This window comes from Pelophylax lessonae (assembly GCF_965119305.1).
Source record: "Pelophylax lessonae genome assembly, chromosome: 9".
Classification (NCBI taxonomy): domain Eukaryota; kingdom Metazoa; phylum Chordata; class Amphibia; order Anura; family Ranidae; genus Pelophylax; species Pelophylax lessonae.
Window position 1 is genome coordinate 255,168,025 of NC_138776.1, and position 26,940 is coordinate 255,194,964.

General features: G+C 42.9%; 3 protein-coding genes across 4 annotated transcripts in view; 2 read left to right on the forward strand and 1 right to left on the reverse strand.

Annotated features, from left to right (window-relative positions):
- The window catches only part of LOC309564383 (uncharacterized protein), a 110,038-nt gene that overhangs the window by 52,507 nt on the left and 30,591 nt on the right, over positions 1–26,940 (forward strand). Inside the window, exons 2-4 of the mRNA XM_082269010.1 lie at positions 19,208–19,310; positions 22,687–22,770; positions 24,573–24,656. Coding sequence (XP_082125136.1) covers positions 19,208–19,310; positions 22,687–22,770; positions 24,573–24,656 — 271 coding nt within the window. The remainder of the gene's footprint in view (positions 1–19,207; positions 19,311–22,686; positions 22,771–24,572; positions 24,657–26,940) is intronic.
- On the forward strand, positions 1,424–4,858 carry LOC309562645 (uncharacterized protein). Its single transcript, XM_082266918.1, has 4 exons — positions 1,424–1,552; positions 1,868–2,050; positions 2,131–2,251; positions 2,750–4,858. The coding sequence occupies exons 1-4, from the start codon at positions 1,469–1,471 to the stop codon at positions 4,414–4,416; spliced, it is 2,055 nt and encodes a 684-aa protein (XP_082123044.1). The 5' UTR covers positions 1,424–1,468; the 3' UTR covers positions 4,417–4,858.
- Positions 12,566–21,351, reverse strand: LOC309562691 (uncharacterized protein). Of its 2 annotated transcripts, none has more exons than XM_082266974.1 (6): positions 21,201–21,351; positions 20,149–20,337; positions 19,939–20,062; positions 19,635–19,720; positions 19,431–19,536; positions 12,566–13,888 (listed from the first exon to the last, which is right to left on the reverse strand). In XM_082266974.1, the coding sequence occupies exons 1-6, from the start codon at positions 21,345–21,347 to the stop codon at positions 12,990–12,992; spliced, it is 1,551 nt and encodes a 516-aa protein (XP_082123100.1). In that variant the 5' UTR covers positions 21,348–21,351; the 3' UTR covers positions 12,566–12,989. The 2 variants fall into 2 exon arrangements, with proteins under 2 accessions (XP_082123100.1, XP_082123099.1); XM_082266973.1 differs by having other exon boundaries at positions 19,635–19,822.

Here is a 26,940-nt window from a genome sequence, read left to right on the forward strand (position 1 = left end):
TGAGAGAAACGCAAAGATAAACAAGGTATACTAGGTATAACTCAATTGAGGAGAATGCCACTGCACCAAGAATCTAGATAGCACCTCACAGGGTCACGGGGAGTGTACTTCCTGCATAGTTGAATTTTGTTACTTGTCCTGGTGTACCTACAAGAAACTGGAAGATCACTTTTAGGAGGATAATCTTTTCAGCAGATTAATTCTAGTTTCCTTCCATGTGGTGTTCACTGAGGCTCCAAGTTCCATAAATGATCCTACAGCTCAGATCTTTTGAGAGGAACGCAAAGATAAACAAGGTATACTAGGTATAACTCAACTGAGTAGAATGCCACTGCACCAAGAATCCAAATAGCACTTCACAGGGTCATGGTGAGTGTACTTCCTACATAGTGGAATTTTGTTACTTGTCCTGGTGTACCTACAAGAAACTGGAGGATAATCTTTTCAACAGATGAATTCTAGTTTCCTTCCATGTGGTGTTCACTGAAGCACCAAGATCCATAAATGATCCTACAACTCAGGTCCTTTGAGTGGAACCCAAAGATAAACAAGGTTTACTAGGTATAACTCAACTGAGTAGAATGCCACTGCACCAAGAATCCAGATTGCACTTAGGGTCAGGGGCATTGTACTTCCCAAATTTTGTTTAGTGTCCTGGTGTATTACCATTTACAATTAGACTTTTAAGGTAGGTTTAAATCTTACTGGCTGCTGGGAAAAACATCTTAGCACTGACATTTTTTCTTAACAATGGGTTTGGGGCCTTTAATTACTGCTCCATCGGGTGGGCAAACCTGGGAACTTTCAAGTACCTACAAGAAACTGGAAGATCACTTCTAAGAGGATAATATTTTTAGCAATTCTACTTTCCTTCCATGTGGTGTTCCCTAAAGCTCCAAGATCCATAGATGATCTCAGGTCCATTGAGAGGAACCCAAAGATGCACAAGGTATATACTAAGCGTAACTCAACTGAGGAAAGTTACGTGGCAGCTCCCGACAAACCTTGATGTTCTCTAGCTTTGTGTGCAATAAGGGGGCAAACCTAATTGACAAACAGTATTGTGGGTGAAGTTTGACGGTTCTTGGTGGAGTTTTAGTACTTCTGGAGCATGGCTTTTGTGCTGGAATCTCATCTAGGAATGCTTGCAAGATTTGGACTTTGGGAACCAAGCAAATGGTGCTCCCAACAGCTCAATAAAAAAAAAAAAAATCAACTGTTCATGTATAAAACATATAGAGAAGATAATGTGATATATTTGGTCATCACTAAAGGATATTAAAACCCTGTAGGAAATATTTTGGTATAACGCTTAAATTGTTGTTTGATTCTTCACAAAAAGTGGACTGTTGGCCTTTCTTATAATATAACTCTTCTCTTGTTTATTTTAGATGGAGCGCTAAAGAAACCTTTGAGTGAAAGCAGATTATAGAGGAAAAATCCTATTGATATATATGTCTATAACTCCATGAGCATGGATAATGGCAAAAATAGGATCACTGAAAGAATAATAAAGCTAACTTTGAAAATTCTCCATCTGCTATTTGAAGAGGTGAGGGGTGGGTCACATGACATTCAGGGTGGGTCACATGACATTACTTGTATCCCCAATTATAAAAACAAGTAGCTGACTTTAGAGGTGAGGAGGAGTATGGGCAGTCACATGACATCACTTTTATCCCTATTATTAAAACAATTAGCTGACAAGAAAGGTGAAGAGGATTATGGGAAGGTCACATGACAAAACTCTTATCTCTATTAATAATGCACAGACTTGACCAGAGAGGCTAGGAGAATTCTAGAAAGGTCACGTGACATAGGATATGAGGGGAATCTGTATTATTGATGTGCATCTCTCAATTTCTAGGATTATATCATTATGAAGAAATCTGGTGATCAATTAAAAGTTAGTAGCCCTTCCCACGGTTTACAAGAATGCAGCAAAAGCCTTGACATGGATTCCCCATCTTACTTCAATACATCTGAGAAAAACAACTACAACAAGATTCTAGAAGTCACTAACAAGATAACCAAGCTGCTAACGGGAGAGGTGAGCTGTGCCAGGAATTATAGGACATTATCCAGTAACAGGAAATGTCTGGATGCTGATTATATCATTGTGTGTGTCAGGTTCCTATAAGGTGTCAGGATGTCACAGTTTATTTCTCCTTGGAGGAGTGGGAGTATTTGAATAGACACAACTATCTGTATCACCAAATGATGGAGAATCAACAGCCGTTCTCATCACCAGGTAAGGGTGCTTTTAAAAACTTTGATGAAATAATAAAAAGGTGCCTGCCCAATTAAGGTAATATGGCTACTCCACACAGCCATGGTCTTATCTCATCTCATCCCGGACGAGCCCCCAAGTCACCAGTGCACCACACAAGAACCTGGATTACAGCAATGTACTAGCTTAATGATGCTGAGTTATGTTATACATTTATAATTCAATTTGGCAGATGTTGTCTTTTAGAGGCTTTTACAAGACAGGAGTACCCCATGATGGTCAAGCAAGCTTAAAATTTTAGTGTCTATTGTTAATTAGTAGTAATTGGTAAATGCTAGGGCATCACTCATTGGCTTCATACATCTGGTGAAGAGCATTATTTTTCTAAGCTCAGCCTCATTGGGAAAGGTTGGGGGTTTGCTTTTAAATTGAAGTGTTCTTTAAAATAAAATTAACCTTGGCATGTAGCAAGCTGAAACTGAAATCTGTTCTTTACCTGATTTTTGTTTTTTAAAACAGATTCTAGAAGTCCAGGCAGCGCATGCCAGTCCCCTATGTCATCACAATATGGGGTGGAGGAAGATTACGATATTGTTATAACTGCTACAAACTACACATTAGTAGATGACCGGATGGTAGACATTGCCAAAATGTCAATTCTGTATGAAGGAGGACATTTTCCACACTTTGAAAAGCACACGGACACAAATTCTATGCATGGTATATCTAGAAATATTAGGAACTCTGCCTTGTGCGTGGGTAAATTGTATTCCCCGCTTTGGGACCACACGTATGCCCTTACTTATGCAAAGGCAAGGGCACTATTGCATAAACAAGGGTATCGGCCTGACCCTAACTTGTATAGTTCTTCGTTTGGAACACAAGATTCAGCAGGAGATAATAAGGAAGTACCTCCCTTGCGTGAAGAAGAACACCATCTACAGTCTGATATTTCCTCCCACGTAGACTCTATGGAGTATACAACAGTTCGTATTAAAGAAGAATCCTACATATGCAAAGAGGAAGAAAATCTTCCATACACTAGCTCTTCCACTTCTGAAGAGTGTTACCTGGGCACATCTACTCCTATTAAACAGGAACCCAATCTATATCAAGAGATTCCCCCATATCCTAGCACATACACATCTATAGCACCTGTACAATATAACTCTGTCCACATTAAGGAAGAACCCATGTCAGGTGAGGAAGAGGTCCCTGCTGAAATTGAACTTTATGTTGACGGGACACACTGCCCATCCGACTTTCCAAAGAAACCTAAGAAGTCAAAACAGATCCATTTGAAAGATCGGCCACTCTCGTGTACTGAGTGTGGGAAGCATTTTAAGCATAAATCGGGTCTTGGTAGGCACAGGAAAATTCATGCCACAGCCGAGCAGTACACTTGCCACGACTGCGGCAAATGTTTCCTCAGCCTGATGAACCTTGAGAAGCATCAGAAGATTCACACTGAGGACAAACCGTACTCTTGCGACGAATGTGGAAAACGATTTAACAAAGCAACCAACCTCTCCAATCACCAGAAAATCCATGCGACCAAGAATCCCTTCTCTTGTGCTAAATGTGGCAAGCAGTTTGTCAGCAATTCCAATCTTCGACGACATGAGAAGAAGCATGAAGGCTACATGGAAACCACAGGGTTTGCTAATTCAGAGGAAGGTGTGGGGTTCACCAACAAGTGTGAACAGCACCCAGCCATTGACAAGCCATATCAGTGCTCTGAATGTGGAAGGCACTTCATCAAGAGAATCAATCTGGTTAAGCACCAGAGACTTCATACCAGGATGAATCTCCACTATTGTCAAGAATGTGGGAGGTACTTCATGAGTAGGGCCTATCTTTTAAGACACATGAAGGGCCACAGCAAGAAGAGGAGGCCATGTTCATGCCCATTGTGTGGTAAGTATTTTCACAATAAATTAGGCTTGACCATACACCAGCGGATTCACAAAAGCGAAAGGCCAAGTACCACCTCAGAATGGCGCAAAAGCTTCATTCGTAAATTAGGCTTTGTGATACAGGAACGAAGTAATGTGGGTGAGAAGCAATTTACGTGTTCAGAGTGTGGGGAGAGGTTTGAAAAGAAGCTGCAACTGCTTCGGCACCAAAAAGCACACAAGGATGAGAATGCAGATGTTGATGTGAAGCCAAATATCTTAACTTTGTGAAATAATAGAATCTCTAAAGGGTATATTTTATAAAAAATGTGTACATATGCCACAAGCACTCAACCAACCCTCACAAACTATGACCCTATTTTGCTTAATACAGTTATTTTGAGGATCGTCAGCTCTATCTAGTGGTCTTAATATTTTTCCTGATTGAGCTATTTCAGGAAAAAAATGCATTATGACCATTAGATAGAGCTGACAATCATATTGAAATCAACATAGCAAAAATAAGGTCAAAACTCGTAGGAGCTGGTCAAAGGCTTGTGACATTTGTCCAGCACATTTTTTATAAATAGAACCCAAAGGGTCAGTCCTACCAGAAATGATATTTAGGTTATAGTCCGAACCTGGTGGACTCATTGAGTCCCTACAGCTGCTTATATGCCACTCCAATAGTAGGATCGCCCATAATTCCCAACTTTTGTCAGCTGGACTCACCCTTTAAAGCCTCGTACACACGCAACGAATTTCCGTCGACCGGTCGTCCGTCTTTTGTCCAGAGTGGTGTCTGTTGGTTGGAATGTGCTCTAGACAGCACACAAATTTTCCTGCACGACAGAATTCTATTTCAGAAGTGATGTCATGTGTTGGATTGCTTTCTATGTGTTCTTTCATCTCTGAGCATGCCTAGTCTAGCTCATAAGATTTTTCCCCATCAAAATCTGTACTAATGAGACGAAAATCGGACATGTTTTGACGGTCAACAAAAATTATATAGCCTGCACACCAGGATTTTTTCGGCCGAAAAGTCGGAGTCGGTTGTCGGAAGCACCATACTAACAAGTCGAAAATTGGCAGATCGGTCGTCGGACGAAATTTCCCGGCCGAATTTCTACTCGTGTGTACGGGGCTTAAGGATGTTTCTTTTAGTACCTAGGACAACTCCACATTTTGTTTGGGTTGAACCTTAGGAAAATCTACTGTATGCTTACACTGAAAAATGTCTGCTGGACTAGGGCTGTTTGCTCTTGGGAAAAAAAATACACTGATATTAAAAAAGACATTCCCATCTGGAAGTGAGACTTTGGGAAAAGGAATGGAAGGAGCCACCAAACTTCCATGAACAATAGGACGTATAATAGATAGGAAAATGTTAAATGTAGACCATATAGAAAGCAGATTTAATGTTTACACTTTAAGCAGGTGCTGCTTTTCGTTAAGTCCTTTTAATTGTTTTTTTTTTTTTTTTTCATTTAAAAAAAAAGAAAAGTTGTATTTTTTTGCTGGATGTTTTATATTTCTATTTTATTGTAAAAAAAAAAATGTAATGGTGGCCATGGCACGAATGCTCCAGTGGACTTCCTGTGATTCTCCAGCCGTGTAAATAAATGCAAAAATTTTAAACCAAAATTCATGCTTTAAAGTGTATGTAAACCCTATTCATGTGCTCCTCTTATTTGTTCACTTTTGGTCTGTTAAATATACAGTGCATCAGAAAAATTATTCATTTTTTCCACATTTTTTTATGTTACAGCTTTATTCCAAAATGGATTAAATTCATTATTTTCCTCAAAATTCTACAAACAATACCCCATAATGACAATGTGAAAGAAGTTTGTTTAAAATCGTTGCAAATTTATTAAAAATAAATTTACTTTATATAAATAAGGGGTATGAGATAGGTTAATATGACTATTTTTTTTCACGATAAATATATGAATATAAGACTGCTTATGTATAAAAATGTATGAAATTATTTATATTTTTTTTGTTATGCAGTATTTGTAATTCCCTGCCTTAATAATAATAAAAATTAAAATCTTAAAAAAAAAAAAAAACATGCGTATATAAGTTTTCACAGCCTTTGCTCAATATCTTGTTGAAGCACCTTTGGCACCAATTACAGCCTCCAGTCTTTCTGAGTATGATGCTACAAGCTTGGTACACCTATTTTTGGGCAGTTCCTCCCATTCTTCTTTGCAGGACCTCTCAAGCTCCATCAGGTTGGATGGGGAGCGTCGATGCACAGCTATTTTCAGATCTCTTCAGAGATGTTTAATCGGGTTCAAGTCTGGGCTCTGGCAAGGTCACTCAAGGACATTCACAGAGTTGTCCCATAGCCACTCCTTTGTTATCTTGGCTGTTTGTTTAGGGTCATTGTCCTGTTGGAAGAAGAACCTTCATCCCAGTATAAGGGCCAGAGCGCCCTGGAGTAGGTTTTCATCAAGGATGTCTCTGTACATTGCTGCATTCATCTTTCCTTCCATCCTGACTAGTCTCCTAGTTCCTGACACTGAAAAACATCCCCAGAGGCATGATGCTGCCACCACCATGGTGCCTGGTTTCCTACGGTCATGACGCTTGCCATTCAGGCCAAACAGTTCAATCTATGTTTCATCAGACCAGAGAATTTTGTTTTTCATGATCTGAGAGTCCTTTCGGTGCCTTTTGGCAAACTCCAGGCGGACTGTCTTGTGTCTTTTACTGAGAAGTGGCTTCCGTCTACCCGCTCTTCCACACAGGCCTGATTGGTGGAGTGCTACAGAGATAGTTGTTCTTCTAAAACAGGGGTCTTCAAACTGTGGCCCTCCAGTTGTTCAGGAACTACAATTCCCATCATGCCCAGCCATGTCTGTGAATGTCAGAGTTTTACAATGCCTCATGGGATGTGTAGTTCCGCAAAAGCCTGAGGGTCGTAGTTTGAGGATCCCTGTTCTGAAAGGTTCTCCTCTCTCCATGGATAAATGCTGGAGCTCTATTAGAGTGACCATCGGGTTCTTGGGCACCTCCCTGACTAAGCCTTCTCCCCCGATCACTCAAGTTTGGCTGGGCAGCCCGCTCTGGTGGTTCCAAACATTTTCCATTTATGGATGATGGAAGCCACTGTGTTAATTGGGACCTACAATGCTGCAGAAATTTTTCTGTACCCTTCCCCTTATCTGTGCCTCCATACAATCCTGTCTCGAAGGTCTACAGACCATTCCTTGGACTTCATGGCTTGGTTTGTCCTCTGACATGCACTGTTAACTGTGGGACCTTATATAGACAGGTGTGCGCCTTTCCAATTCATGTCCAATCAACTGAATTTACCACAGGTGGACTCCAATCAAATTGTAGAAACATCTCAAGGATGATCAGTGGAAACAGGATGCACCTGAGCTCAATTTTGAGTGTCATGGCAAAGGCTGTGAATACTTATGTACATGGGATCTTTTTTCGTTTTTTATTTTTAATAAATTTGCAAAGATTTCAAACAAACTTCTTTCACGTTATCATTTTGGGGTATTTTTTGTAGAATTTCGAGGAAAATAATGAATTTAATCAATTTTGGAATAAGGCTGTAACATAAAATGTGCAAAAAGTGGAGCGCTGTTAATACTTTCTGGATGCACTGTACCATTGGAAGCATTTTCTTATATCCGTTGGGTAGAAAAAGAAAAACCCGTTGATCATATAACAAATTCAGAAGTCCTTATATCCTGTGTACACTTCCTGAGTTCTTATCATGGACTACAGAACAATTACTCCCTGGGAAATGAGGAGAGTGGGAGGGATTTAGTAGTTTACCAAAATACAACTGGGCAGGGCTGACACCATCACTTGCTAAGTTCAAAAAGAGTCCACAAGAGGAAATTAAATCTGGCACATGAACAGGTTTTTTTCCCTATACTTCTGTACCTCTCAATTAAAAAAAGACCTGCCAGGAAAGGGGGAGGGGATTCTGGGAGAGTCATGTGACGTTGCTATTCTCTCTCTGGAAGTGGGAAATAAGTGACCCTCTTACTTTGTCCTGAGTCACTTTATGCAAATTGAGATAAAGTTTCCTGACATGCTGCTAGCGAATAATAAAATAAGCCTCAAACACATAAAGAGAATAAAGATGCTATTTAGTTGTCTTGGAATTAAGTTAGTTTATAGGGGACGTAGCAATTCAGCACCAGTGCAACTTAATCAGATTAATGTTCAGGTGGCATCCTTCACAGATCCTTCAACAAGGTTCAGTAGGGCAAAGTTCTGGCATTGTTTTTAGTGCTGCAAACAAGGAGCCAAAAATTGGCTACGCTAATATTACCACTTGATGAGGCCCATACGTTCCTTCCTCCCCTGTCACAGGAAGGGGGAGGTCGCTCTTCGGGAGAGCCCCTAACCTAGTACTCAGTCGTCAGCTGAGGCCTTCTGCACAGTGCAAGTTTATTTGGTATCTGCTCACCTGAGTCCATTTAAGCACAATCAAAATTCTTAAGCACTGATGAAGGGGCAGTAGACCCCGAAACGTGTTGTCTTTATTCTGATATGAATCAGGTTTATCATTAAATTACCTTGGACTCTTGGACCTTTGATTGTATACATGTGGATTCTCAACTCTGGGTCCTTTTTCCTGGGTGTGGTCGATTTTTTTTTTATGGAGTGCTGCTGAACTGGAGCCAGTGTGCCTGGTGACATTTTCCGTGACCCTTAGAAAATCTGAACCCAGCACCCTGTTTGTTCTTGTGTTTGGGCTATTGTATTCTGACAGCTGGCACCCGCAGCTGTCAGAATAACGAATTGGCTGTAGTCACTGTTCGGACAGAAATTTTCATTCTTTCTCCTTGGAGATCGAGGTTGGTCAAGTCTGGTGATGCATCACCAGCACACCAGGGAACTCCATAAATGGCTCCAATGTTTTATTGAATGATCACATTACAGCAGATAGCGATGTTTAAGGGCCACGCAGGACCCCTTTATCAGGCATGCGACCATGAAAGGGCTCTGAAATGTCCCTATCTTCTGCTATGACGTGTTCATTCCATAAAGCATTGGACCCTTTTATGGAGATCCTTGGTGTACTGGTGACAAATCTCTTGCCTTGAGGTCTTTCCAGTCTCCAGCTGGTGGTTGCTACAGCATCCACTTACTCTTCAGCCATTTTCAGGAACACGTGCGTTGGGAATATTGCTTTGGGTGGTGCCAGCAGGGCCCCCCACAGATCGCATTTTGCCTGATTCAGCAGGAAGCAGCCAAAAGTTGGTCTGTGTATGACCAGCTTAATGAGCATTCTTCCCAATGAGCACCAGTGCTTTGGGTGTTAAGGTGACTAAGGGTAAATGTGGACCTTTGGTCTTTGCAGTGTGCATCCTGGAAGCAAGGGGAGAATGTCACATACTCCTCCCATACTAAGAAGGACTGCGTACTAGGGATGCCTAGGTGACCTTCAAACTGATCTCTAACCGAAACTCCAAACTCCTGCTACTTTGTACTCCAATGAGCTGCGGGCTGGGTGTGTAGCTCCCAACTGTTGATCACTGTCAGTGGCCAGAAACACGGTATTTCCTGGAAAAATAGTACCCTCATTGTATAGATCAGTGGTCTCCAAACTGCGGCCCGTGAGCCAGATGCGGCCCTTTGTTTGCCTTTATTCGGCCCTTTGGGCACTTTTGTTTATACTGAAACCAATAATGAGGCACTATTCCTTCCACTGATACCAATGGCGGGCACCATTCCTCTCACTGACACCAACAACGCGGCACTATTTCTCCCACTGACACCAATAATGGGGCACTATGCCTCCCACTGACACCAATGATGGGGCATTATGCCTCCCACTGACACCAATGATGGGGCACTATGCCTCCCACTGACACCAATGATGGGGCACTATTCCTCCCACTGACACCAATGATGGGGTACTATTCCTCCCACTGACACCAATGATGGGGTACTATTCCTCCCACTGACACCAATGATGGGACACTATTCCTCCCACTGACGGGTCACTGTTCTTCCCACTGACACCAATTATGGGGCACTATTCTTCCCACTAACACCAATGATGGGGCACTATTCCTCCCATTCACCCCAATGATGGATCACTATTTATACCAATGATTGGGTACTATTATTCCTTCTTCTACTGACCACTGACAGTGACGCCACATTCTGGACCATGTCCTTGCTTCGGCAATATTCATCATTACATGGAGTGACAGCTAGGATGGAAACAGAGGGAAAGTACGAAAGAAACTGTGTCAAACACTTCGGGTGAATAAATAATAGCAGAATGACTTTTTGGTGATTCACCGACTCCCTTCCAATTTGTGTTCCCAGAGCCTGAGGTGAGATTCCATGCAGCTGTTATCTGTATCTGCATGGGGACATGGTACCGCAAGGTATCCTCCCAATGTTGAGGGCATGTGGCCTGGTGTAGTTTGGAGGGTGCTGAATATTTCCTGTCCCCTTCCACCTTTCCTGACCATGCCTGGTTATGGGTCTGGTATAGATTTTGAGGAGGAGACCCAACTCCATTTTTTTTTTAATTTGGGGGGGTATTCCTCAAAATTCTTACCAGACCCTTATCCAGGCATCTAGCCTTGATGGCCAGGAAAGGGGGGGGCAGAAAACATGCGACACATCCCCCCTCTCTCCTGAACCATAGCAGGCCGAATGCCCTGAAGGAGAAAACAATAGCTTGGGGTCCTTCCCAAAATTTGTACCAGAATCTTATTCATGCATGCAATCTGGTTTGCCGGGAAAGAAGGGGGCAGTATTTGTGCATCATAAAAAAACTACAAGATTCAGCTTCCATCTTCCGTGAGGTTCAGGAGATATGTTTGGGTTGTACGGACATCCCACTGGGTTCGGCAAACATCCGAAACCTGAACTTTGCTTGGTTCGGTAATTTCTGCTCTTGGCCATCATTGTCTCCCTATTCTCCTCCTTCTGAGTCATCTGCTCTGCTTTAAAAGTGAGCACAATTATTTAAATATTAAAAAAGAATTTATTTTAAACCAACAGTTTGCGCTTTACAAAATTAAGGGATACAGTACAGTTACAATACAATTCAAGACAAGAGGGTTAGGAGGGCCCTGCCCATTAGAGCTTACAATCTCAACAATGAGATGCCCCCCATTAATATGGTCATTACGGTCTGAGGGTGCAAGAGGCCTTATACTTGCATCTTTGGCCACTCCTTCTTTTGCAAAGTGTGCCAGTTTAGCTGTGGCTTCCTTGCTAAAGGTTACATCAGAGCCAGTGCCATCTTGGGCCTTACGCTCATCTGCCATGGAGTCCTCTCTATTGTTTTTCTTAGTCATCCCAATGAGATGTAACATCACTGGCAGATAAGGAGAGAAGTACCTGTAGGAGCATACAGGAATGGTACAGTGCTGCCGTAAAGTTGTGACTCAAGATTCGCAGTGGGGGCTGTCCACCGCCACCTTTGGCCTTATGCTCATCTGCCATGGAGTCCTCGCTATTGTTTTATTAGTCATCCCAACAAGATCTAACGTTCGCCAGGAGGTAAGGGGAGAAGTATCTGTAGGAGCATGTAGGAAAGGTACAGTGCTGCCGTGAAGGAGTTATTTAAGATCCGCAGTGGGTGCCGTTCAGCGCCATCTTGGACTGTACGCTCATCGGCCATGGAGTCCTCTCTATTGTTTTTCTTAGTCATCCCAACGAAATGTAACGTCGCTGGCAGGTAAGGGGAGAAGTACCTGTAGGAGCATGCAGGAAAGTTACAGTGCTGCCATAAAGGAGTGACTCAAGATCCACAGTGGGGGCTGTTCAGCGCCATCTTGAGCCATATGCCCATCTGCCATGGAGTCCTCTCTTGTTTTTCTTAGTCATCCCAATGAGATGTAACGTTGATGGCAGGTAAGGGGAGAAGTACCTGTAGGAGCATGTAGGAAAGGAACAGTGCTGCCTCGAAGGAGTGATTCAAAATCCGCAGTGGGTGCCGTTCAAAGCCATCTTGGACTGTACACTCATCAGCCATGGAGTCATCTCTATTGTTTTTCTTAGTCGTCCCAAGGAGATGTAATGTCTCCGGCTGGTAAGGGGAGAAGTACCTGTAGGAGCATGTAGGAAAGGTACAGTGCTGCCGTAAAAGGAGAGACTCAAGATCCACAGTGATGGCTGTTCAGCGCCATCTTGGGCCATACGCTCATCTGCCATGGAGTCCTCTCTATTGTTTTTATTAGTCATCCCAACAAGATCTAACGTGGCCAGGAGGTAAGGGGATTAGTATCTGTAGGATCATGTAGGAAAGGTACAGTGCTGCAGTGAAGGAGTGATTCAAGATCCGCAGTGGGTGCGGTTCAGTGCCATCTTGGCCTTATGCTTAGCTGCCATGGAGTCCTCTCTATTGTTTTTCTTAGTCATCCCAACGAGATGTAACGTTGCCAGCAGGTAGGGGGGAAAGTATATGTAAGAGCATGTAGGAAAGGTACAGTGCTGCTATGAAGGAGTGATTCAAGATCCGTAATGGGAGCCAGTCACTATGCGACCAGCTATGTGCATGTTCGGATATGTCCCCCCATTACAACAACAGATGTTCTCATCCTTCTCCCCAGATTTTTGGTTTTAGACACACTATAATCAATGAGATGAATTAGGGGGCTTTTGAGTATATCTAGAGAGTTGCAGGGGCCTAGCTGCATTGGTACCCTTTGATATCCCTAATACTAAGTCACTGACCCCAGAACTTTACGGTGCCTACTGTCCAGCACAGGTCTTAGGTTAATTCCTTTTCCAGACCACATTTTTACTTCACGGCAATAAAAAGAATCAAGACTGTTCCCGTTCTCCAAACTGTGCAAGTGGGTTTCCTCAAGTGGTCCACATATCATATTCATTTACCAATAATCCCCTTGTTTTCACCCGCTGCCTGAGGGGTGATCAACCTCGCAACGCAACAGCCGGTGCCGATCAGCACTTTCTTTATATCTAAATCGCTTGCCACAGCGAGAACACAGAAAAGGCTTTTCCCCCGTGTGGACCCTCTGATGGGTGAGGAGAACCGACTTGGCTGTAAAACCTTTCCCACACTCTGAACAGGTGTAGGGGTAGGCGCCTGTGTGAGTGGCCTGGTGGCGAACCAGACCTGACTTCTGTGCAAACGTTTTACCGCACTCAGAGCAGGAATACGGGTGGGAACCAGTGTGTGTCCTTTTGTGCCTCACAAGGGTGGACTTTTGCGCAAAACTTTTCCCGCACTGGGTACACGGAAATGGCTTCTCTCCCGAGTGAGTTCTTTGATGAGCGTCAAGGTTTGACTTCTTCAGAAAACATCTCCCGCACGCAGAGCATGAGTACGGCTTGTCTCCTGTGTGGATTGACTGATGGCTGACTAGGTTGTGTTTGTAGGAAAAAGTTTTCCCGCACTGAGAACACGAATACAGTTTCCACCTCCCAAAAGCCTTTTGGTGGCCAATTAGACCTGATTTAGACTCAAAGCGTTCCCAACAAGCTCGGGTCGTCTGGTGACAAAGAAGATCGTTTGGCAGAGAGAAACATTGACCGCACTCTGAACATTGGAGATCTCCATCTGCTACAGGGGGAGGACAAAGTTCAGTGGTCGTGGAGTGATTGGGAAAACACCGACCATTCGTGGAAGGATCACATGGTGGATCCGTGCTGTGAGGTATGGGATGGGCATCTGTGGTATTGGAACATTCTTGAGAAGAGTTGGAGGTGAGGTCCACGTCATCTTCTGTTTCACCTCCTGGAGAGACAACTGGAGGCTTCTCCTTCAGGTTCCAGTTGTGTTGTCCATCTGGTAGGAAAGGAAAAAGAGGTGAAAGAGTACCAGGTAATATGTTCTTCAAAAACCAACGATCACCCGTTCCACTACTCACAGCATATATATAAAATAACAAGTGGCAACTCACAAGATGCATAGGAATAAGATGTCCTCCCAAAACGTGCCTCTCACGGGGCCACGCAGTGGTGCGATCTGTCAACGGCTGTGTCCACCAGACACAGCTGATGACTGATCACTGCCCCAGCCCACTACCAGTGTCATGTGATCAATGTGACCAATCACAGCACATCACATGGGAATTGTAAACAATGGGTGGCTTCCTTTCATGCCATCCATTGTATACAAATGTGTTGCTAGCTGTGATTGGTCACAGTGATCACATGGTACAGACAGGCCAATCACAGCCCATCTGTACTACATGATTAGCTTTGACCAATAACAGCTAATCCCAACAAAAGACACTAAATGAACTAGCTTCATTAGTAAAAATGGTTGCTTATACCAATGAAATTTACTGTTATAAGCAATCATAATGTGTAAAGAAAAAAAAAATCCTGATCACTTCCCCAGAGTAGTACAATGCTACTATGGCATCATTATATTGCTATGGTCACAGTGTTTTAGAAAAAAAAATAAATAAAAAAAAAAATTATTAATTTTATTTTTTTCTTACATATTGTTACCTGAGCACCACCCCACCAGTTATATGATGACACTGCCGGCTGGTGGCTCGGGTCTCCCGGTGGGATGGGAGACCCTGGTGGAGCAGTGTTGAGCGGTGGGGGGGGATGTCCCCTCCCACTGCTTGTGATAACGGGCGAGCGGCTGATTAGCCGCATCTGTTGTTCTCACAAGAAAGCCGACCCTCCACTCTAAAAAAAGTGGTACCCGGATGATGCCTCTAGCTGCAGGCATCACCCCGGTACAACCGTTTCCTCAAAATGACGTGCAGGTATGTGATTTTGCATGAAGTGGTTAAGAAGTTACCACGGATATCTTTGGACCGATGGAACTTTTTGTATAATCCTACATGCCCCACAGTGCATTCATATGTATGATTACATTGTAACTTAGCTGTATCCCTACCTGCGCCATTCCCGTTAATTCCCTGTGTTCCAACTGTTTTGTCCTATAGTTCCCATGAAGGAACCAATAAGTATCAAAGTAGGCAGATGATGAGAACATTTTTTGAGTGCCAACACTCTAATTTGACATTATATGCACCATTAAAGCTGAACTCCGGGCCTATGTAGAGAGCAGAGGCGTGGGAGGAACCCAGCAGGCCTCAGCCACTTCAGGCTGCTTGCAGATAACTACAGTTGAGGGTGTAGAAAGGACCGGTCATAGGAATTCAGATACAGCTGGGACATTCAAAAGCAGCCCCATTAAAAGGATGGTCCAAAAAAGAACCACCACTGCCAGGCCGTGAAGGAGAAGACCTGGGACCAATGGCTGAATATGAAACTAAATCAGGTGGAGTCACCTACTAGATCAGGGTTTCTCGACCAGGGTTCAACGGAAGCCTGTGGTTCCTCCAGAGGTTACCAAGGGTTCCTTGACCAAAAAAAAAAAAAAATATATATAATAATTGTAATACAAAAAGACAAACAACCAGTTTCACAAACCGGTGTAAACCATACAATATAAAGGTACATATAATAAAAGATCTTCAATGCATCAAAACTTATGGATGTACAAACAATGGATACCACACATTGTTAGAAACAGATAAAGATGACGAAGTGTTGGATCACCAACAAACCCCAACGCGTTTCGACTTTAAATAGTCTTCTTCAGGGGGTATTTTGGTCCACAATTCTTTTGACAAGCATATTTATGTGTGGTTCAACCACATGTATAGCCAAAAAAGCTATCAGTGGAGTGCTGTAAATTTTTTATTGTTTATAATCCAAGGAAGCCCGGTAGCATATCAGGGCGGAGGCCCTCTTCTGGGAACCACAAGGACAGGGGCTAAAAAAGAGACCGGGGCGGACCTAAAATATATGATTATACATTATATTTCTTGGTCAAGACCTAGTAAGAAAAAAATCAGCAGGTCCCTCAATACAGATGCAGACTCTTTTTCACCTGTCAACTGCATACCTCCCCACATCCAGTGGGGAATGGGGAGTGGACCAATAAATACCCCCTGAAGAAGACCATTTAAAGTCGAAACGCGTTGGGGCTGGTTGGTGATCCAACATTTCGTCATGTTTATCTGTTTCTAACAATGTGTGGTATCCATTGTTTGTACGTCCATAAGTTTTGATGCATTGAAGGTCTTTTATTATATGTACCTTTATATTGCACGGTTTACGCCGGTTTGTGAAACTGGTTGTTTGTCTTTTTGTATTACCATTATTATATATATATATTTTGTATTAATCATGTAATAAAGTTGGACATTTTTATATATATCTTTTGCTTCACATTTTTTCAAATACAAAGCATCCAAAAACATCCCTTTTCCCCCATTTCTCTGGGGAATCCCTCCCCTCCAGGTGGTTTCTCCAGGTTTTTTTCGAATATGTACACTTTCTTGATGTCTCCAGGATCCAGCTGGTAATCGCTACAGCACCCACCATTGATGAGCCTTGTTTTCCAGGAACATATGCAATAGAAATATAGACAAGGCTCTACATCAGCCTTTCTCAACCTTTTCAACACAGAGGAACCCTTAAAATAAATTTCTGGTCTCAGGGAACTCCTGCTAAAAATAAAAAATCTACAACTCATGATACATTGGTGTGACAGTCAGTGGGAAGAATGCTCCTTACTCTTGTCACCATTGGGAAGAATTACCCCCCTTACAGAGAGCTAAAAGGAACAATGGTGTCATTGGAAACTTATCTGAGAGGCAGAAATTGCCCATTGCTCAAGGAACCCCTAGCAACCTCAGGAGGAACCCTGGTTGAGAAACCCTGCTCTACATGAAAGAGAAAACCAAACCTGAACCAGTGGGATACTGAGTAACCATGACCAGCCAAAATTAGTTGGACTTTTCTCAGAAGAGCTGAAAGAAAGATGTCCATCCTCCAAGGACACTAGCAGCAGTATAACCCAACTGTATATTTGCAATATCATGAACTTGGGTATACCAAGACTCTTTCTGGTGATGCTATCTACCCACCTTTGCTTCCACTGACCCTTGTCCTTTCATCTTTGCCAGTATAAAGCCCCGTACACACGAGTAGAAATTCGGCCGGGAAATTTAGTCCGACGACCGATCTGCCGATTTTCGGCTTGTTAGTATGGTGCTTCCGACAAACGACTCCGACTTTTCGGCCGAAAAAATCCTGGTGTGCAGGCTATATCATTTTTGTCGACCGTCAAAACACGTCAGATTTTCGTCTCATTAGTACAGATTTCGATGGGGAAAAATCTTATGAGCAAGACTAGGCATGCTCAGAGATGAAAGAACACAAAGAAAGCAATCCAACACATGACATCACTTCTCAGGTAGAATTCTGTCGTGCGGGAAAATTTGTGTGCAGTCTAGAGCACATTCCAACCAACAGACACCACTCTGGACAAAAGACGGACAACCGGTCGGCGGAAATTCGTTGCGTGTGTACAGGGCTTGAGTCTTCGCTATACCTGCTCTCTGCCTAATCTATCTAACCCTTTAAAGCAAAAATCGCTGTACTTACCCATTTTGCAGCCGCTCCGGTCCCAGCATCAACTGTCAGCGGCGGCTTCAGCGTAGAGGCAAGTGCAGAAGAGGCAGCCAACAACGGAAGCCCCATAGTAAGTCTATGGGTGACATCACTTCCCATTCATTTCACAGCCGTTGTCGGTCCTCTCCTGCACAGATCTTCCGTCGCTGGAGACCTGACCGGATCGTGGTGTAGAATAGGTAAGTACAGTGATTTTTGCTTTACAGGGTTAGATAGATTAGGTTTAGAATGTGGCACAGGGCAGGTTTAGCATTAGTTAGGTTTTGCCCAGTGTAACAGATCCCCAATACTTGGACCAAGTATTTCTGTCTTAGGTCTCCAGACTCTCCCGTGATGCAGTGACCTGGCCCCTCAATTCCCCCCAAACATCAGCCGAAGCTCGATGAAGGGTAAAACAAATGACACTTTATTCACCAACTCACTTCCAATATATATCCAGTTTTAGGAGCTTGATTACATCATGCAAATGTATTGTATACAGAACATAATTAACATACCTGGCCATCTGGACAGACACAGGTGCATGACATTGCAGGCTCAGACAGGATTAGCATTATCATAATTGACTCCACAAACGCCAAGCCCAAACATAGCCGAATACACTTTCCTAGAAGTGTGAACACACTTAACCTCTAAACAGATGAAAGCAGAAGACATAGGCTCTCAGACTGCCTGTCTCCATTTTCAACACACCTTATTATAACTGTCAATACACATCCCTACAGCAGGGACGGTGCTAGACTATTTTGCACCCTAGGCAAGAGGAGCTACTTGCACACCCCCCCCCCCCCAAAAATAACTGTACACATTGCCCCCTTTCCTGTACATAATGCCCCCCTTTTAACACTACACTCTGCTACAACCCCTTCCTGTACACACTGCCCCTCTTTAACCCTATACCCCCCTTCATATACACACTGCCCCCCTTTAACCCTACCCACCCCTTCATATACAAAGTGCCCCCCTCTCTAGAGGTGACATCCACCGGGGATGAGGAGGTGACAGGAGAGGAATGTCTCACTGGCCATGACTGCGCCCTAGGTGGTAGTGCGCCCTAGGCGGCCGCCTAGTTTGCCTAGTGGTAGCACCGGCCCTGCCCCCCAGTATACCAAAGCTGAGTCTTATGTCATTAGCATCTGTTTAGTCTCTCATGGTGTGAAGTCCTTTGTTGAAATATGCAGCTTAGGCCCAAAGTCTGTGTCGCTTGGGGTGACAGGGACTTGAATTCAAAGTAACAGTACTCCAAGGGTCCCCCAGCATACACCCCCAACCAGAGCCGCGCTCCCCTACAAGCCAGGGCCGTAGTCCGTGGGCAGGAGGCTGGCCTCCACACTCCTCCAGTAACCCGTGAAGAACGTCCTAGCAAATGAGCGTTCGTCACACCCAGACTTTCACTTTAACCACTATTTGACTGGAAGATTTTTCCCCTTAATTACCAGGCCATTTTTTGCAATTCGGCACTGCGTTACTTTAACGGACAATTGGGCGATCATGCAATGCTGTACCCAAATAAAATTGATGTCCTTTTTTTCCCCACAAATAGAGCTTTCTTTTGGTGGTATTTGCTACATCTCCAGAGGTAAGATCCTAACAGTTACCAAAGAGACTGCTCAGAACAAAAATTATTGGCATCAAGAGTCAATTGTGATTTCAGTTTGGAACTCGAAGAGTACACAGCCCCTAAGAGGGATGCAGAAGACTCCGAAGAGAAGAGCCAGGGTCCAATAGAAGCTGATGGCTCTTCACCCCTCCACTGGGTACATACTGTTCCCCCATTACTGTCTACTGACAGAGGAGGGGGGAGAAGAAGAGATTGTTGTAGTGACTGAACAAGGAGAATCTGGGACTCTTCTCTGGATTTACTGTTTATTACTCACCTGTGCTGATCTCTGGAGGGATCTCCTCCTCCTTACAGGGATCGTCACCTGTCATATACGAATCGTCTTCTTCAGCTTCTACTTTAACAACAATCAGGTCTTCACCCTAAATATGATAAGCACTATCAGCACTTTCGTCAACTGCAGTGTCTGAAGCTAAAAACAACCTAACTTGTGTTTACTAAGGTCCTCAGTTCCATTTACCTGATAATCTTGATCTTCCTGTGTGGAATCCCGGGAATATAGAGGACGGGGACATCTCTCTGGTGGGTTCCCATTACTGGATCCATCTAGCTGATGATGGTGATGGATGGTGTGATCTTCCTGTGTGGAATCCCGGGAATACAGAGGACGGGGACATCTCTCTGGTGGGTTCCCATTACTGGATCCATCTGTAGGAAACACACACACTGACTGAATACATTGTTTCTATGTCTTTATCAGATGATGGGGGATCTAGGTGGATCCTCCGTACTGCTCTCTCCTTTACAATAAAGTCTCCTCTTACCCGGTGATGTGAGGGGCGGCTGATTCTCCATCATGACGTCCTTGTAGAGATCCTTGTGTCCTTCTATATACTCCCACTCCTCCATGGAGAAATAGACAGTGACATCCTGACATCTTATAGGAACCTGACACACACAATGATACAGTCATCATCCAGACACATCCCTTGTCTGTTACTGGATAATGTCCCAGAATTCCCGGCACCGCTCACCTCTCCTGTCAGCAGCTCAATGATCTTCTGGGTGACTTCTAGAATCTTCTTGTTGCTGTTCTCAGGTGTCATGGAAGGAGGTTGGAACCCCATGATAGGGCTAAGGCTCCTGCTCCATCCTCCCGACACAGGGGTGCAACTACTGAGCACTACAATGTCTTTAGTCTCCTTCTTTAAAGGTCCATAATCCTAAACAGATATACCAAGGTATGAGATGTCGGTCACCTTCCCATAGTGCTCTGTAAAATCCATTCAAACATTCATGTCAATGTGGCCTCCCAGAATCCTCCTCACCTCTCCGGTCAGGTCTGTGTTTTATTAATAGAGATAAGAGTGATGTCATGTGACCTCCCAGAATCCTCCTCACCTCTCCGGTCAGCTCTGTTTTATTAATAGAGATAAGAGTGATGTCATGTGACCTCCCAGAATCCTCCTCACCTCTCTGGTCGAGTCTGTGTTGTAATTGGCTCATAGGGGGGTTTTCTCAGGGCTGGAGTGGCAAAGAGGATCCTGGACGAGCCCCCAAATGTAGCACTGCTGAGAATTACACTTTCTGGATTCCCCTGGGTTACCCTTAGCAACGGACAGCAGAAAACAGCGTTAAAAGTTCTTGGCTCGGTCAATATTCAATCCAGGGAATGTTGGTTTTTTTTGTGGTTTTATTGAGAACTTGTATAGGATAAGGGATGAGTGGGATACTCCAACTACTAACTATTCATATTCACAGTCTGAGGGGCAGCTTACTGTAGAATGCGGCAAGGCCGGTGCCTCACTTTGCCATTAGAGATATAAGTGATGTCATGTGACCCCCCCCCCAAAAAAAAATCCCCCTGACCTTTCCGGTCAGGTCTGTGTTTTATTAATAGAGATACGAGTGATGTCATGTGACCTCCCAGAATCCTCCTCACCTCTCCGGTCAGGTCTATGTTTTATTAATAGAGATAAGAGCGATGTCATGTGACCTCCCAGAATCCTCCTCACCCCTCCGGTCAGCTGTGTTTTAATAATAGAGATAAGAGTGATGTCATGTGACCTCCCAGAATCCTCCTCACCTCTCCGGTCAGCAGGTAGATGATCTTCAGGGTGAGGTGTAATATCCTCTCCGTCTTGCTCTTCTCTTCCTCTCCTCTCTGCGGATCCTTAGGTGTAGAATCTTCCTTGGACGATGACTCATCGGGAGAAGATTTCAGAATAACCATTTTTCACGGCGAGTAATTTCAGCCTAATAACAAAACACAAATAAATAAAATAGGACATTGAACCACACTATGATCACCTCTCTCAAACATTAATTGGCAGAACTGAATCTTCTTCCAGCAATGTGCCGATATGATGGTCAGTACAAAAGAGAGGAGGCCAAGGAGAGCCCGGAGCAAGCTGGCCAGAGCAGATTTAAAACGCGTTGGCTTGAGATGACGCCATAGACCAGGGGTCTTCAAACTATGGCCCTCCAGTTGTTCAGGAACTACAATTCCCATCATGCCTAGTCATGTCAGAGTTTTACAATGCCTCATGGGACGTGTAGTTCCGCAGCAGCTGGAGGGCCGTAGTTTGAGGATCCCTGATAGACAGAAAATGGTTATTACAACATGAAGGTTTCCAAGTGTCCTTCACTTCTCCATATGACTTCACCAAGCCAAGGTGCGGGTGGCACACAAAGAGCGCACTTTTCGAAGGGCGTCTTCACAATTTATCCAACCACTGCGCAATAGGCTGCCCGACGGCACAGAAAAACCTTTCCAGGCTCCCGTCACCACATGACCAGCATCGATTTCAGCGCTCAGGGGAAAAACTTTGCTGAAAGTAACTTAAAAAAAAAAAATGCCGGCTAAGCATACAGCCAACGCATTACCAGACTTCCTAAAATTATATTTAAAAAAAAAAAAAATCAAATATAAGATTATAATAAAAAACTAAAACTACAATGCAATACAATAATATATAAAATATACATTACAGAGGTAGATTCTTGCAGGTGATTTTTTTTTTTTTTTTTTTCAGTTTTAACAACAGAACCTGAACACATTCTTTACAGCAGGAAACAGCTCCTAGGCAGGGAACTGGGGAACCTGGAATGGTATTCATGGGAATGGTCCACAACAAAATGGCCACCATGGTCACTGCTGCATCCACCACACCGACCAGCAAAAAAAAAAAAAAAAAAAAAACAGAAACATTTTGTTTCATAATAATAGCTTTTTCACTGTGTAGCATAAATATGAAGACAGAAGAAAAAAAACTGGAGACTCAGCAAGTCTACAAGAAAATGGTGACCATGGTCACTACTGCTGTAACCCCACAGAGAAGCAAAAAAAAAAAAAAAAACATTTTGTTTTATAACTGATAGCTTTTCACTGTCTGGCATAAATATGAAGACAAAGAATAAAAAAAAAAAAGGAAAATTTGAGACTCAGCAACTGATGGTCTACATGAAAATGGCGACCATGGTCACTGCTGCATCCACCACACCGATCAGCAAAAAAAAAAAAAAAAAACAGAAACATTTTGTTTTATAATAATAGCTTTTTCACTGTGTAGTATAAATATAAAGACATAAAGAAAAAACTGGAGACTCAGCAACCTTTGGTCTACAAGAAAATGGCGACCATGGTCACTACTGCTGTAACCCCACAGAGAAGCAAAAAAAAAAAAAAAAACAGAAACATTTTCTTTAATAATAATAGCTTTTTCACTATGTAGCATAAATATGAAGACAGAGAAAAAAAACTGGAGACTAAGCAACCATAGGTCTACAAGAAAATGGCGACCATGGTCCCTACAACTGCAAACCCACAGAGAAGCAAAAAAAAAAAAAAAAAAAACAGAAACATTTTGTTTCATAATAATAGCTTTTCACTTTCTAGTATAAATATGAAGACAAAGAAAAAAAAAAGGAAAACTTGAGGCTCAGCAACCATTGGTCTACAAGAAAATGGCGACCATGGTCACTACTGCTGCAACCACAAAGAGAAGCAAAAAAAACAGAAAAATTTTGTTTCATAATAATAGCTTTTTTACTGTGTAGCATAAATATGAAGACAAAGAAAAAAAAAAAAAGGAAAACTTGAGACTCAGCAACCATTGGTCTACAAGAAAATGGCGACCATGGTCACTACTGCTGCAATCCTACAGAGAAAAAAAAAAAAAAAAAAAAAACATTTTGTTTTATTTTTTTTTTTTTTTAAGTAATTTTTATTGGAATTTTAAGTTAACAATTTCAACAATAACATTTACGATTATTTGTTACTTCTGACTCATTGCTTGGTACATGTAACAACAGTTAGGAAAATTAAGAAAATTATGAGAATTACAGGAGTACCAGGTAACAGTTAGATGAGAAAAAACTATTAAAAGATATATATATAATAAAGATAATAGATAATAATATATATATTAAATTATATATTATTAGATTATATATTAAATTATATATATTATATATTAGATATATATATATATATTAAAATAATAGATATATATATATATTAAAAGGAAACCATTTCATACCTGATAGCTTTTCACTGTCCAGTATAAATATGAAAGGAAACTAGAGCAAGCAACTCTTGGTCTACAACAAAATGGCTGCCTTTTTTATTTTTTCCAGTCCTTTTTTAATTAAATCTTTATTTTAAAAATAAAACTGTAAAAAGAAAAACAAACGAAAAGCTATGTCTAACGTTATATTATAAAAAAAAAAAAATGGGGATAGAGAAGAATTGAGGAAAGTGTATGCTTGCATTGTTGGGCTCCGACAAAATGGCCGCGGCTGAGCAGGAAATGATAATTGAATGAAGGGTAAACCCGGAAGTGATAATGAGGATTGATTTTTACTGGTGGAGAGAGGGAGCTGAAGGTGAGAAATTCACATTTTATGTCAGTGCTTTTCATTGTTGATGTATAGAGCAGACATAGAAATGCTTTACTGACAGAAGTCAGATATAAAAACACCTTTTATTCCAGTTCTCTGTTTTTCTATATTTATTTCTTGTATTTTTTTTTTATATATATAAATACAGCAAGTGTAAGCACCTGAATGTGTCCTCATATTAGCTTCCAGTATTCCCCTCAGGACGTGCTATAATCCCTCTGGGTTCTATTGCTTTACCCATCGCATCGGTCTAACACAGGAAGTGTGCCTCCAGCTGCTGCTCCATCACTGGCCAATCACAGGTCAGGGAATTGGTGACTGAGGTGTACTCCTTATCTGTTCTGAAGGGAGGTGAGGTCCCTGACCTGGCTGTGTTGTCTGGCAGGAGTGCAAAGCCTCACCAGCAGCTCCATTGCTTTCCATTCTTCTCCCCACCCGAGAGCCGGAAAAATAAAATGTGTGGAAGGTGCATTGTGGGTAGTTGAAATACTTTTCCTGCCAGAGATATTCCTGTCCTCGATCGTTCTGAATGATGACAATGTTTCTCATTTTCCAGATTACCTGCCTGATGGAAAAGAATCAACTGACCGAGAGGATCCTGAGCCTCGCCCTGGAGATCATCTACCTGCTGACCGGAGAGGTGAGGAGGATTCTGGGAGGTCACATGACATCACTCTTATCTCTATTAATAAAACACAGACCTGACCGGAGAGGTGAGGAGGATTCTGGGAGGTCACATGACATCACTCTTATCTCTATTAATAAAACACAGACCTGACCGGAGAGGTGAGAAGGATTCTGGGAGGTCACATGACATCACTCTTATCTCTATTAATAAAACACAGACCTGACCGGAGAGGTGAGGAGGATTCTGGGAGGTCACATGACATCACTCCTATCTCTATTAATAAAACACAGACCTGACCGGAGAGGTGAGGAGGATTCTGGGAGGTCACATGACATCACTCTTATCTCTATTAATAAAACACAGAGCTGACCGGAGAGATGAGGAGGATTCTGGGAGGTCACATGACATCACTCTAATCTCTATTAATAAAACACAGACCTGACCAGAGAGGTGAGGAGGATTCTGGGAGGTCACATGACATCACTCTTATCTCTATTAATAAAACACAGAGCTGACCGGAGAGGTGAGGAGGATTCTGGGAGGTCACATGACATCACTCTTATCTCTATTAATAAAACACAGAGCTGACCGGAGAGATGAGGGGGATTCTGGGAGGTCACATGACATCACTCTTATCTCTATTAATAAAACACAGACCTGACCGGAGAGGAGGCTCCGGCCTTGCCGCATTCTACAGTAATCTGTCCCTCAGACTGTGAATAGTTAGTAGTTTGAGTATCCCACTCATCCCTTCTCCTATACAAGTACTCAATGAAACCACAATAAAACCAACATCCCCTGGATTGATTATTGACCGAGCCAAGAACTTTTCAACGCTGTTATCTGCTGTCTGTTGCTAAAGGTACCCAGGGGAATCAAGAAAGTGTAAATCTCAGTAGTCCTCTAGTGGGCAGTGCTACATTTGGGGGCTCGCACGGGATCCTCTTTGCCACTCCAGCCCTGAGAAAACCCCCCTATGAGCCAATTCCAACACAGACCTGGCTGGAGAGGTGAGGAGGATTCTGGGAGGTCACATGACATCACTCTTATCTCTATTAATAAAACACAGAGCTGACCGGAGAGGTGAGGAGGATTCTGGGAGGTCACATGACATCACTCTTATCTCTATTAATAAAACACAGAGCTGACCGGAGAGGTGAGGAGGATTCTGGGAGGTCACATGACATCACTCTTATCTCTATTAATAAAACACAGAGCTGACCGGAGAGGTGAGGAGGATTCTGGGAGGTCACATGACATCACTCTCATCTCTATTAATAAAACACAGAGCTGACCGGAGAGGTGAGGAGGATTCTGGGAGGTCACATGACATCACTCTCATCTCTATTAATAAAACACAGACCTGACCGGAGAGGTGAGGAGGATTCTGGGAGGTCACATGACATCACTCTTATCTCTATTAATAAAACACAGAGCTGACCGGAGAGGTGAGGGGGATTCTGGGAGGTCACATGACATCACTCTTATCTCTATTAATAAAACACAGACCTGACCGGAGAGGTGAGGAGGATTCTGGGAGGTCACATGACATCACTCTTATCTCTATTAATAAAACACAGACCTGACCGGAGAGGAGGCACCGGCCTTGCCGCATTCTACAGTAAGCTGTCCCTCAGACTGTGAATAGTTAGTAGTTGGAGTATCCCACTCATCCCTTCTCCTATACAAGTACTCAATAAAACCACAATAAAACCAACATCCCCTGGATTGATTATTGACTGAGCCAAGAACTTTTCAACGCTGTTATCTGCTGTCCGTTGCTAAAGGTATCCCAGGGGAATCAAGAAAGTGTAATTCTCAGCAGTCCTCTAGTGGGCAGTGCTACATTTGGGGGCTCGCACGGGATCCTCTTTGCCACTCCAGCCCTGAGAAAACCCCCCTATGAGCCAATTCCAACACAGACCTGGCTGGAGAGGTGAGGAGGATTCTGGGAGGTCACATTATGTCACTCTTATCTCTATTAATAGAACATAAACATGACCAGAGAGGTGAGAAGGATTCTGGGAGGTCACATGACATCACTCTTATCTCTATTAATAAAACACAAACCTGACCGGAGAGGTGAGGAGGATTCTGGGAGGTCACATGACATCACTCTTATCTCTATTAATAATAAAACACAGACCTGACCGGAGAGGTGAGGAGGATTCTGGGAGGTCACATGACATCACTCTTATCTCTATTAATAAAACACAGACCTGACCGGAGAGGTGAGGAGGATTCTGGGAGGTCACATGACATCACTCTTGGCTCATTAAATACATTCTCATAGGAG